This window comes from Cryphonectria parasitica (genome assembly GCF_011745365.1).
Source record: "Cryphonectria parasitica EP155 unplaced genomic scaffold M406scaffold_2, whole genome shotgun sequence".
In the NCBI taxonomy this organism is placed as follows: domain Eukaryota; kingdom Fungi; phylum Ascomycota; class Sordariomycetes; order Diaporthales; family Cryphonectriaceae; genus Cryphonectria; species Cryphonectria parasitica.
The window spans coordinates 2889953-2902699 of record NW_024468910.1 but is presented as its reverse complement, the minus strand read 5'-3'; the positions used below and the strand labels follow the sequence as shown (position 1 = coordinate 2902699).

Below are 12747 nucleotides of genomic sequence, written 5' to 3'. Positions count from 1 at the left end.
TCTTCGACCCCGTCATCGTCCTCGCTGCCCAGCTTTGTATTGCAAATAAGTAATACGGGAGAGAGACGGCGGCAGCGATGAAGCTGCGCCCAACCTCCATCAGAACGACGGTCAAATAGAACAAGCGAGTGCATGAATAGGGCTGGGACAGGGGGAAGGGGAGATTCGCCGAGAAACTGAGCCTGTGTAGCTGAGATTGTAGAGGCTCGTATCAGGCTTGCTTAGGATCAAATGGTCCTGTCGTGATAATTACTCCACCTAGTATAATATACTCTCGTCCTCTCCACTCAATAATCTGAGCCTCTAACTCTTGCTAGGTTGCTCTTTCAAACCCTTTACTCAACCTGTATATTTTCAGATTTCCCTTCTTAAAAGCTCACGTCCTGCCACCCCCCCTCACAAATGCTCCCTCCTCTCCTCAGACCCGTTGATATGCTCATCACTCTTCTCGGTGTGGGCGTATCCATGTTGATGCCCGGGATCACTACCAACAGCCGAGTGCCTCCTGTGGGCATATTCGGTATCCTCGTAGTTGATGAGAAGCTCTCCATGCTTGTCGTAACGCCTTGGCTTCTCCCTGGCGATCTTGACAACATCGAAAGCGCCTTTGAACCCATGGGCGTCCTGGAAGATCTCGTCCATCTGCAGAATCCTCGAGTCAGCTGATGGTCATAGGGACTGGGTAGAAGTGAGGGATGGCGAGGGTTAAGAATAATATTTACCTCTTCGAGCGACCGGTAGGCTGTTTCGGGAAAGAAAAAGTAGACACATGGCACCATGAATGCATTGATGACGGCGAAAACCACGTAAGTCCTATAACCAATATTGGCAAAAGCAGGAGGCGTCACCATCACGACGAGGAACTGGTGGGAAAGAAGTGTCAGCAAATATGAGTTCTGATCCCATACAAATGACGCTGATATCAGCCTTTGGTAGAAACTCACGTTGAAGATCCAATTGGCCGTGGTCGAGATGGCGTTGGCCGGGGCTCGGATTCCCAGAGGCGTGATCTCCGCAGGGTAAAGCCAGGTCATGCCCAGCCAACCAACAGCAAAAAAGGAATTGAAGACGAAGAGGAAGATGGCGGCTGTGATTCCCGCACCTTTGCTGACTTCGGTGTACTTGCTGGTCACCGCCAGCACGACCATCGAGAGGGACTGGCCGACGGCCCCGAAGAGCATGAGCTTGCGCCGACCGAACTTTTCAATGGTGAAAATGGCAATCCAGGACGCGATGAAGTATTCTGTTCCGTTCAGCGCAGCAAGGAGCCGACTGAGGAAGTTCGATAAGCCGATGCTAACGAAAATGGTGGCCGCATCTGCACAAAAGGTTCCTAGTAGTCAGCGACGACTGTGCGAGAAATTGAAGGACAAAATAATTCAATAAGGAAAATCAAAAAAGCCAGAGGCGCTTCAGTGAACGCACAGTATGTGATGATATTAATCCCTGAGATTTGTTGGAACATCTGGTTGACATATCCAAGGATGGTCCGATGAAGATTGCGATTCTCGTTCTTCTTGAAGCAGTCCCTGAACGACCCAGATGCCATCTCGAGGGCAGCATCCTTGACCGCTTGAAAGTCGCTGTGGACCCTGGGGTCATCCGGGGGGAGATCCGCAAGTGCAGAGAGGACCTCGAGGGCTTCGTCCTCCCGTCCCTTCAGGATCAGCCACCGAGGGGACTCGGGCAGACCGGGAATTCCCAAGGCGACAAATAGGGCGAGAATGATCTGGAAGGCGATGGGGAACCGCCAGGCGATAGTTGACGGCTCGAGAAACGAGAAGCCGAGGTCGATCCAGTAGCTCAGCATCACACCAAAGACGATCAGAGAACCCTCGATCATGACCATTTGACCCCGCTTGTGAGGTTTCGATGTCTCGGACTGCCATGTCGGCACCGTCGACGTATTGATTCCTGTTTGTAAAGCCTCTCAGTAAAAAGACTGTGACGGCAAAAAGGGGCCGGGATTGAGAAGAGGAAGATCAATTTACCATTGCCGAACCCGGTGATGAGACGAGCAACAATAAGCTGTGGCAGGGAGAATGAGGCACACTGTATGGCAGCGCCAATGATCATGATGGTCGAGCCAGTGATGATTGCTCTCTTTCGTCCAAGCCAGTTGCCCAACCAGATCGTGGCTACAGCCCCGAAGAAGCACCCCAGGGTGTACCCTCCCACGGTGATGCCCTGTATGTTCGACGCCTGCGAAGCAGTGTAACCAGGTGGTGGGTTGGCCACGTCCACTTGGGGGAAGTATTGCAAGAAGGAGGACAGGGTCAACAGCCCACCCATGACACCCTGCGAGAGAGAAAGCATTCTCGTTAGTAATTCAGGTCTAAAATAATCGTCACTGGAATATTCACTGCGGGCTCACTTGGTCATATCCGAAGAGGGCGAAGTCAGTGCCGGCAATGACGGCGATGGCAACGTTTAGTGACGTGCCTCTAAGGCCGTAGAACTTGGACTTCTTCATGTTGGCAACCTGACAAAAGGGAGAGGAAATTCGGTGCTTCGGCCAATGATGGAGGAAAGCAACGCAACAAGCCTTGTGGCTCTAAGTCAAAGGACAGACAGACAGAGTTCTCTTCCTCTGACTTATATATCATACTCGGGTTCGCTTCATCAGTCATCCACCACAGCCAAGCCATGGGGCTACCATCAAAAAACACAAATGGTGGGCTGACCGGCGTGTCGGGCTCGGCATTGTTTTCGGTGGTGTCCAAGGCTCGCGCTCTCTTCCGGGGCCCGCTAAGTCCCATTATCCCCAGAAATCCCCAGAAAAGGCGTGGAGTCGAGTCATCATCCTTCCCCGGATTCCGTCCAAAGAGGCTGCACCCCGCATAGAAGTGGAGGGACGATCCGTTACTTCTGGCAAATCGATGCTTTCCGGATTGCTGAAAAGAGAAAGCCGAGCCTTGCATCCTCCTCAGTGCGTTGTTTCTTTTCGTGATCGACAAGCTTGACATCATCTCTCAGCCGGTACTGCATATGAATGGAGACATACTATTCCAGACGTTGTACTTCGTAATATTTGATCCTTGTGGTTCCTTGGCACGAGTTTTATTTTACCCATTAATCTTTACTTCTTCTCTTCCTGCCCAGTTTCAGAGAGGAGTCCCCGGCCACCTTTTTATGTGTGAATGTTGTCGATCTGGACCTTTCCGAGATCGTCAGGGTATCTCCTGTCTATCACGACAGACGTGCATGTGATCGGCGAGTTTGTGGTGTGGATTTGTCCAATGTCTTTTCTTCTATTTTTCCCCCTTTCTTTGTTTGACTGCCATCCCTCCGGGCTCCGCATGGGACTACTATATTCCTCATTTGCGCAGTAGAAAACGTGTCGAAACAAGGAGAGTGTTTTCTCTTGTACTTTGGATGCTGCGGCAATATTCAGAATCTGATACTGCTGCCAATCAAGGCGATTCCATCCACTCCGAGTCCCTATTTTGGTAAGATGAAATGTCTCCAGCCTTCACCCAAAAGCATAAAAATTGATTGTTTGTGCCTTCTCAATCAGCTTCTATAATATCTCATCTGTTTCATCATAGTCATAAAGGCTATCTAGATCAATCTCATGCACCGTAACGCCGTTGTCGTCAATAATAGGAAGAGTCTCGTAACGCTGCTTCGTCCGACCAAAGGCTGGTATCTCCTTTGCCAGAGAGACTAGGGTCAGACTCCCTATCACGCTTCCAACCCCTACAAACGTCCACACATTCATGCTGACATGCCAGAAAATGCGGTCGAGTATCAGAGCCCACAAGACCTGCGAGTAGATCATGATGGTCGCCACGGATGACGCGTCGCTCGCGATCCCAAGTGTCAGGAGAAATTCCTGTGTGTCTGGTCAGTAATCCGCTTATGGCATATGTACTGAGGGTCCCACACATACCATCAGGCCCCCGAAAACCCCGACAATGATCATATATGCCCATGCCTTGGGGCTGCTGGGCCAACTGAGCTGCTTGATTATCACCACTGTCATGGCAACCAGCACAACAACCCACGCAAAATAGTTGACGACGGTAAGCGGGTGTGCTCGAGATCCAATGCGGCGCATGGTTGTCAGAGCGGTCTTTTCATTTGCTCGACAATTTCCTCGCTGTCAGCCTTCTGGAACTTGAGATAACGGCAAGTAGGTAACACGAGCAAAGCCCAAATACTGGAGGCCAAGAACTCACGATTGTGCCCATGACACCTATTAAACCACATGCCAGACCTTTCCATTTCGCAAAGGCATCTGGCTTGGGCCCAAGTGATAACGTCTCGCCAGGCTTGAAGAAGTTGTCAGGCTGAACCACCATGACCACCCCGGCCAGCGCTATAGCGGCGCCCGCACGATCAATAAACGTGAATGTCCCATGATCCATATATTTCGATATGATCATGGCGCCCATCGGTGCAAGGAAGTTCAGGGCGGTTGCTTGAGACAGCGTGAGGTATCGAATCGAATCTGCGACATGTGAGATGAGTATCATGTCCAAGAACAACGATAACACCCTCTGGACATGAGAGGTTAGTATAATTCCATTGCGAAACTTACAGTACATGCCGGCTGCACCAAGCACCCCTCCAACTGCTCTCAACAGCAGCATCGGGCGAACATCACGATGACCCCAGGGAGACTCTGGCACTCGTCTAAGCCAAAGACCGAGCGAGCAGCCTACCCCCGTGATGATCATCCGGATCAGGAGGATCTGAAAGGGATCGACATGGTCCACCCCATTCTCCAGCGACTTGACGACCCCATGTACCACAGCAGCGGATATTTGGGAGGCGAGGACGACGAGCGATGGCTTATGCCTGGCCACGAAGGACGGTTTTTCTTCTCTCCCCATTTCAGAAGTGTAATTTCATCATGGATATCAAATTTCCAGTCAACTCAGGGAAGAACTGAGAAAGAAGAAAAGATGAAAATGTGGAGGGGCTACCTCGGACTTTACATGCGGCGATGCGGCGATGCGGCGTGCTCAAAGAAAGGATTTCGGACCGTGCAAAACTATTGGCCCCCAAATGCGGAACGATCTTTTTGTTGAATCCCAAATGGGTCTCAATGAACAAAGGCTAAGCTGAAAATGCAGGATGACCCCCTGGGGGACTCTGCACAGATGGTCCTCCCACAGAAGTGTTTCACAAGCAAAGATGCGACAAACCCCATAAGGGATATCGTACCATTAAATTTCGAGCCCATCTCAGCAACTGCTGATGGGGAGATCCGATGTTGATTGAGGAGTGCAAGCATTGCTTCATCTTGTATTTGAAATGTCACCTATGTGCAACGTAGTTAGATATCGTCAGTTTCTGTCTACATCACATTCTATGATTGTTTATTCTCCACCTTCCCGCCCTGGTTGCCAGCATCATTACTGAAGCACACCCTTACCAATCATACCTTGTGACAGCTGTTCCATCTCTCCCACAAAGCACCTGTATAAGCTATATCAGAACATTTCAGGATGATCACAAAATATATGCTAATTAGGACATTCACAGATCAAGGTCAGTCTGCTCAGTTCTTGAAGTGGGGCTGGACTGTCCTCTCTCAAAAAAAAAAAAAAAAAAAAAAAAGTTACCAGCTTCACTATGATGACTTCGACGTAGCTGGAAATGAAATTGGCCAGCTTGCGAGAGGCTGATTCTTTGTGACAAAGGTATTGTACCTTATATTGATCACATAGCCATGGTTTCTGGTTAGCCGCCAGTTGAACCAAGGGAATTCGCTCAACACAGCAGCAGCAACGTCAATGATGACAACGTCTTTCCAATCCTTGACTTCGATTCAGATCTTCATCATATCAACATCGCTATGCAAGGTCGTCTTCAACCATTTCATATCCTTTCCTCCGCCCCTGCAGAATGTGCCTCTCGAACAAGTCCTGCGGTGATTACATCGTATCAGTCTCAATCGACTCCCAAGTCAAATATCGACAAGCAAGCTCTCGACTGCTCCCCGAGGCTACTGCCAATTTCCAGGAACCTTCACACTGATGACAATGATCAAGTATTATTCTGCGAGAACTCCCGATGCTACAGACTTCTACTCATTGGCATTGGGTCCTTATTTCATTTTTTTTTTCTTTTTTTTGGAGCCATCCATCTTGTGAGGGTGGTGGGTCTCTGTACCAGGGCAAGCCTTGCAGCTGTCTCAGGAGCGGTGGAGTTTTAACATGCATACTGCCAGAAGTGAAAGAACAGGCGGAGAGCGCCTAACAATACCTCAGAAGGACGATGAAATTCTGGAGGTAAATGGCCAGACCTTGCTGGTGTAACTCTGGGCTGCAAATTTCGCTCCCCGAAATAAGATAATTAACCAATGGTTATTTGCCCGTCGAGGTCCTGTATCACACGAGGTTTTCTTTAGGGAGAAAAGAGCATACGCGAAGATGCTTGAGCTAAGTAGACCCACGACGGGCCAGTGGGTTCTCCAATGATCCGCAGCCAGGCGAGAAATTCTTCATTGTGTTGAGTGCGGCAAATTATGTGATTACCGACCACCGACCATTACTTTGGGGTACTGTATACTGGACCCAAAACCCTGTAGGGAGAATCACAACAAGTCTGCACCAGCATATCTACCACAGAAAAGAGAGGGACAAGAGGCCCTTCGCTCAGCAACTGGGGGGCTTTGTTCGTGCCCAGCATGCGCGGTCAGCAGGACGTGCATCATGAGGCCGATGAGTGCAGCCCACTGCTCTCGGACAGTCCGGCCTCGACGACACCGAGGCCGGAACCACCCACGGAGGCCGCTGCCCGCGATGAGGAGGACGAGGCCGACATCTACGGGTCGAGGAGCAGTTCGGAGCTGTGGCTGCTCACGAGCTACTCGCTTCCCCTCATCGCCACATACCTGCTGCAATACTCCTTCTTCGTCATCATCACGGTGGTAGCCGGCCACCTGGGCCCCGACGACCTCGCCGCCGCCAGCATCGGCGTGACGACCATGAACGTGGTGGGGCTCGCCGTCTTCGAGGGCATGGCCACGGCCCTCGACACGCTGTGCGCCCAGGCGTACGGCTCAGGCAACCCGGCCGCCGTGGGCTTGCACGTGCAGCGCATGCTGCTGCTGATGGCGCTGGCGGCCGTGCCGATCGGGCTGTTCTGGGCGTGCTCGCCGTGGGTGCTGCCGCTCGTGGTCAGGCAGCACGACGTCGCCGTGCGGGCGGGGTTGTTTCTGCAGTACAGCCTCGTGGGCCTGCCCGGATACGCGGCGTTCGAGGCGCTCAAGAGGTTCCTGCAGGCGCAGGGTGACTGCAACGCCGGCATGGCGGTGCTCATCGTCTGTGCGCCCGTGAACGCGGTGCTCAGCTGGGCGCTGGCCTTCCCGCTCGGCATGGGGCTCGAGGGTGCCGCCCTGGGCGCGGCGCTGAGCAACAACCTGCGGTTCATCCTCTTGCTGCTGTATATCGTCTCACCCCTGGGTAGGTGGTCGCACGGCTGCTGGGGAGGCTTCTCGAGGGAGGCTCTGAGGAAATGGGGCACCATGGTCTCTCTGTCTACAGCGGGCGCCGTCGCAACGCTGGCTGAGTGGGGCGCGTTCGAGATTCTCACGCTCAGCACGTCTTATATCAGCACGGAACATCTGGCCGCCCAGACCATCTTGGTAAGTTTGCCACACAGACGTATTCTCTCTCTGTATTTGTATCTGGGCTAACGTTGCATTCTTGTGGTTGGAACAATAGACGACAGCAACAGTCATCCTCTGGCACATCCCATTCTCCATCAGCGTGGCCGTCAGCACGCGGCTTGGCCATCTCATAGGAGGCGGTCTGCTCCCGACCGCAAGGCGTGCCACACACCTCTACCTGGTCGTCTTCGCCGTCGTCGGCCTCTTCAACGCGACCCTTCTCTACGTGTTCCGCCACCATATTCCCTCCATCTTCTCTGACGACGCCAAGATCCAGGCGATCGCTGCCAACAGTTTCCTCACCGTCGCCCTGTTCCAGAGCGTCGATTCTGTTCTCTGCGGCACACATGGCCTGATGCGCGGCCTCGGGAGGCAGGATATTGCAGCCTGGATTGTCTTCGTCATGAACTACGCTGTCGGAGTTCCGCTCGCCATGTGGCTAGAGCTGGGCCCCCTGCGATGGGAGCTAGACGGCATCTGGGTTGGCTTTGCGGTCAGCACGGTGGCCACTTCGATCGCGGAGGGGATTTACATGAGGTGCTTGAGATGGCAAAGGTGCGTTGAAAGCGTCAAGGCAAGAGAGGAAATGTAGATGCATGGGGGAAAGGGGGTTGTTTTCTTTCTCCATGGGCATGAGAATTCGACAGGTTACTCCAGTCGCTCATCAACTTGTTTGGTGTAACATATTTGTATAAATCACATTCTCACCTTAAATATACATATCTAGTAGCTCATCATTAATGCATTGCCAGAATTGACTGTCGATCGTCGGCTTAGTATTCAAGGTTGCTTTGCATCCTGCCCCTCCAAGACCGAGACCACCCCCCCCCCCCCCTGGCCCTTGCTGGCCATGACTTCAGGTGGGCATGCACTACTTACCTACCTACTACTGTAAGGGACTTTACGGCGTGTAGCTGCAACACCCCAGCATAGCACATCACCGTGACTTCCTGTCTTTAACTAAGGGGATTTGTCTGCATGATGAACAAAACAAATAGGGCCACTTTAACTTTTACTCCCAACAATTACATCCTTACAGCGTCGCAGTCCCCGTCCGAGTGCTGGTCCGAGTGCTGGTCCTGGTCCTGGTCGTGGTCGTGACTTCTCGTCATGAACAGGTGCAGTCCAACACGGGATGAAGCAAATGACCCTCAGATGATACGACCTCAACCATCCCTCACAAAGTAAGATGTATATAGCGGCACATACCATCTTACCACACCTCTTTTGGCTAAAGGGAGGGGGAGGAAGAGCAATGCCACTATAGCTGAGAAGCTTTGACACACACACACACACACACCATCATCTTGTCACTTTTGGCGGGTTCAGTTCGATGCTAGCTTCTATAACAAACCCACTAATGCCCCATAAGTGCGGGAAGGGGCGACAATTCGGCCAGGCTAGGCCCTCTGACGTCGATGGGGTTCGAGCCTTTCGTCAGGGCGCCAAGGGTTACACGTAAACTCCATAAACGGCTCCGTCATTGCTCTTGTGCCACTTTGCTGCAGCGTGCCCAGCAAATAACAGAACAAATGGGGAATCGAGAAAAGCGAGAGGGAGAAGAGAAAACAGATTGTTTTTCGTACGTGCGTGTGTATGCAGATCCCTCTCTCTACCAATGTATCCTCAAACTTAAGGAAGTCAACCCATCTCATTATTCTTTCTGGAGAATCCAGTGAGCTGTATTTAATATTAAGCCCAGCATCCCACCGAGTCTCAGCCAGAACAAGTCTTTCTTTCCCTCGCCCATACCAGTCTCGAAAAACATAGGAAGGGAAAAAGAAGGGAAACTTCCAGGAAGGAAAGAAAACAGTAAAAACGAACAAGACCAAAAAAAAGACTCCCAATTCTGTCTACTTGTCTTTCCTCAACCCACCCGCAACATCTTTACAATCAACACACTCAACACCCTCACACGAGAGATGGGAGTCACACGCCTCTGGTTCTTCACCCTCCAGCCCACCGTCTCAGCAACAGACCCAGCCTTCACAAGCCTCTGGACCGAAGTGCTCGAGCTCTGCGCAACCTACACCCCCTCCACACCCAGCCCGTCCGCCTCGCAGTTTCGAATGTCACTCTTCAACAAGCCCGCGCCCCCAAAGAGGTCACACCATTTCCTATTTCAGGCGGTTGGGGGGAAGGAAATTGATGGTCATGGTGATGATCATAGCGATGAAGGAAACGAGCCCGTCTTTGTTCTCATCTCCACATACCCCTCCCTCGCCCTCTGCAGCCAGGCCAACGCAGTCTACGCCCGGCGCTACCAGTCGCAGATGTCGCAGTACGTACGCCACCGCGCGGTGAGGCAGATGGACCTCGAGGATGCCGAAGTCATGGCCGCGCTGCTAGCGTCTTCGCCCAAGGGAACAACCCACTCCCTGCCCAACAACGAGGGGAATGGCGACGTCATCGACGACGACGACGACACCGACGACGAAAAGCGAGCCCCGTCGACCATCACACTCACAATCTCAAGCCGGGACCCGCTGGTCACCGAGGTCAAGGAATCACTATCCAGCCCCGACAGAAGGGCACGCGTGCCCCCGCCGACCGAGGAAATCAGCGGTGCAGATACCTACCACGCACCAGCTGCTCCGCCGCCGCCAGTAGTGGACGGCGAGGCTGGTGGGACGGATGCCTTCGAGGCGCGAAAGCGAGAGGGGAGGAAGTGGATCCGGTTATCGCGGAGGGCAGGAGCTGGGAGCGAGTATGGGGACGTCGAAATGTTTAAGCTGAGAGAATTATTATCGCGGTGATTGGGCGGACAGGAATCGGCAACATGTCTGTCGCGAGAGAGATTTGAGAGAGAGAGAGAGGAGGGACTGACGTCGTCTCAACAGCTGAATGAAAATGCCAGTTTTTTTCTTATCACTATAGCAATGAGAAATAGTAGTATCCAAACAGTGCAAATTGTTCAGAGATGGAGAGAGAAACAAAAGTATATAAAAAAAAAAAAAAAGGGGGGGGGGGTATCATCGACCTACAATCCCTTGCTATGAACTGAGAGGGGACTGGTTATCGTCACAAAACGCCGCCCAATATGTACGCAGATCGAGTCGAAAATGCCAGGATAGTGTGGACGACCCCTCGGTAGGCCCGTCAACCTCGAGCCCGAGGCCAGTCTACCGTCCAACAAGTCTCCCACCCCCTCCCTCTCGAGGCCTTGACACAGCTACCCAAATCTGATAATGTTCTTCTTCGTCTTCCCTCTTTGCAGGCTGCAATGTATCCTGCAAGGAACCGCGAAGGAGCCCTTTATTTTTTTTCATTCTCAACGGAACCGCTGTAACCACTTCCTGAATCCAGTTATCTCAGTTCGTCTCTCCTTCAACTGCGCGATCCTCTTGAGCCTCTCTCTATGTTTCGCCTCCAACAACGCCGTGGGGCTCTCCTCGCGGTACCACTCCCGTACACCGTAAGGGCCCAGCGCGTCCTTCCCATCCCTGCCATCGTTAACCTTGCGAGTGCGCGTGGTCGGCTCCCTCATGCGTACACGCTGCACTTTGCGCAGCTTGGTAAATCCCCACCAAGCCACCACAATACTGGCCAGGGCCGAGCCGACGGTCACAGACGCGAAACCAAAATTGGTCTCCTCAATAAAGTTCTCCAGGTTCATGCCGTAAAGGCCTGCTAAGAACGTTCCCATGGCGAGACCGAGGGTATAAACGCTGAACTTGAGCTCGAGAAGCATAAGGGAGTTGCGGTTGGCGTCCAGGATAGCGCGGATACTGTGGCGTGATATTAGCAGTGTGTCATGCGCGCAGAGGCCACGGTTATAGTGGAGGAGAGACCGAGTGAGTGTGTGTGTGATTGCTGCTTAACTTACATTTCTTCCGTGTTCCGGATGCCAGACACCAAGTTGCCCGCCTCCTGGACGACTTCGTCGCAGATCTTGTGGTAGGACTCCAGCAGCATCTCGATTTCGGTGTGGTCGTCCAGCTCGCGCCTGATGTCCCGTGCCTTCTCTGTCAGGTACATCTCCGAAAGGTCGTCGTCCGCCTCCAGCAGCTCGTCGATCGCATCGCGCACCAGCCTTGCCTTCTGTTCAAACGTGCTGACCTTCTTGGAGAGCACCAGTAAGACCCGCAGCTTCTCGCGGTCGACGTCATCCTCAAGGTCGCTCAGCAGGTGCATGACGGGCTCCTGGACGGTGCCAAATTCCTTCCACAACTCAGCCGTCACCGACATGAGTACCACCTCGAGAGCCCGAAACTCATAGGGAAGCCCTCCGCTCGTGCCCGGGGTTTGTTTTTGGCGCAGTTTGCCCTGCAACTCGTACATGAACTCGGACTGCGCAGACGAGCTGGACGAGCCATACACATCGAAGAGGAGTACGCGGTCATGCTTGATCAGCACTCGCAAGTGGAGGAGATTGAGGAGGATCGCAAAGGGGCGGATGAGGATGTGAGGGAGATTGGAAGAGTCGATCTTGCGAAGGTCACGGGGCATGAGGCCGTACTATAGCAGGGAAGAAATTTAGCAAATGTTTCTGTGTTTATGCGGAGCAGCAGCAAAACATCGTGGCTAGTGTAATGGCGGCTCACCTTGGCAATAAGCTCGCTCTTCTTGAAAGCTCCATCCGTGAGGATGGCATCACCTTTCTCGTCGACCTCAGTACATCTCAAGACGGGCTCCAGCGCGGCCTTTGCACGCCTGCCGGTCATGCCAGCGTTGAAGATGGAGTCCTCCAGCTCGTCGGTGCTGCGACTTCGAAAATCTGGTTTCACGGCATTAGGCCCCCAGAGTCTCTCCGACGCAGACTTGTCTTCCTCATCCCCTTCGAAGCGATCTCCATTGGAGGCGAACCGGCGCGAGGTCGCGGCATTGTTTGCGGCCAGCAGCGTTAGGCCGGACGAGCGTACTCGCTTCAGATGTTTCGGAAGGACGTTCTCGACGTGGAAGACGCAGGTTTGGCGGGTAGGCTCGAGGCGTTTTAGCCTAGCAGCTGAGGATGGGCAAGAAAGCGGTTTGGTACCGCCTGGGCTGGATGCAGTGGAGTTGCCAGTCACCTGACGAGACTGGCCATTCCATCTTGCACCTGCTCCGTGGACATGGGCATGGTGAGGACTGAAGAAGGGAGTTCCCTCGGACTGGGAGCGCAGGAAACGAAGCAGCCTGCGGGA

At 53.0% G+C, this 12747-nt stretch overlaps 5 protein-coding genes across 5 annotated transcripts; 2 read left to right on the top strand and 3 right to left on the bottom strand.

The window, feature by feature from the left end:
* Positions 1 to 396: 396 nt before the first annotated feature.
* On the bottom strand, positions 397 to 2473 carry M406DRAFT_337099 (general substrate transporter; the record flags this gene model as incomplete). The annotated part of the gene is made up of 6 exons (XM_040921215.1): positions 397 to 642; positions 723 to 863; positions 945 to 1318; positions 1426 to 1914; positions 1992 to 2298; positions 2375 to 2473. 6 exons carry the CDS (start codon positions 2471 to 2473, stop codon positions 397 to 399), a joined length of 1656 nt encoding a protein of 551 aa, XP_040779690.1.
* A 1047-nt stretch (positions 2474 to 3520) lies between these two features.
* Positions 3521 to 4838, bottom strand: M406DRAFT_251067 (uncharacterized protein; the record flags this gene model as incomplete). Its single annotated transcript, XM_040916742.1, has 4 exons — positions 3521 to 3835; positions 3893 to 4075; positions 4182 to 4453; positions 4544 to 4838. The coding sequence occupies 4 exons, from the start codon at positions 4836 to 4838 to the stop codon at positions 3521 to 3523; spliced, it is 1065 nt and encodes a 354-aa protein (XP_040779689.1).
* A 1802-nt stretch (positions 4839 to 6640) lies between these two features.
* M406DRAFT_337098 (MATE efflux family protein) lies at positions 6641 to 8216 on the top strand (the record flags this gene model as incomplete). Its single annotated transcript, XM_040921214.1, has 3 exons — positions 6641 to 6678; positions 6790 to 7600; positions 7680 to 8216. 3 exons carry the CDS (start codon positions 6641 to 6643, stop codon positions 8214 to 8216), a joined length of 1386 nt encoding a protein of 461 aa, XP_040779688.1.
* A 1330-nt stretch (positions 8217 to 9546) lies between these two features.
* M406DRAFT_349856 (uncharacterized protein) lies at positions 9547 to 10522 on the top strand (the record flags this gene model as incomplete). Its single annotated transcript, XM_040922509.1, has 1 exon — positions 9547 to 10522. One exon carries the CDS (start codon positions 9547 to 9549, stop codon positions 10378 to 10380), a length of 834 nt encoding a protein of 277 aa, XP_040779687.1. The 3' UTR covers positions 10381 to 10522.
* A 373-nt stretch (positions 10523 to 10895) lies between these two features.
* M406DRAFT_327145 (cora-domain-containing protein) lies at positions 10896 to 12683 on the bottom strand (the record flags this gene model as incomplete). Its single annotated transcript, XM_040920173.1, has 4 exons — positions 10896 to 11352; positions 11451 to 12082; positions 12169 to 12562; positions 12634 to 12683. 4 exons carry the CDS (start codon positions 12681 to 12683, stop codon positions 10896 to 10898), a joined length of 1533 nt encoding a protein of 510 aa, XP_040779686.1.
* Between the last annotated feature and the right edge of the window lie 64 nt (positions 12684 to 12747).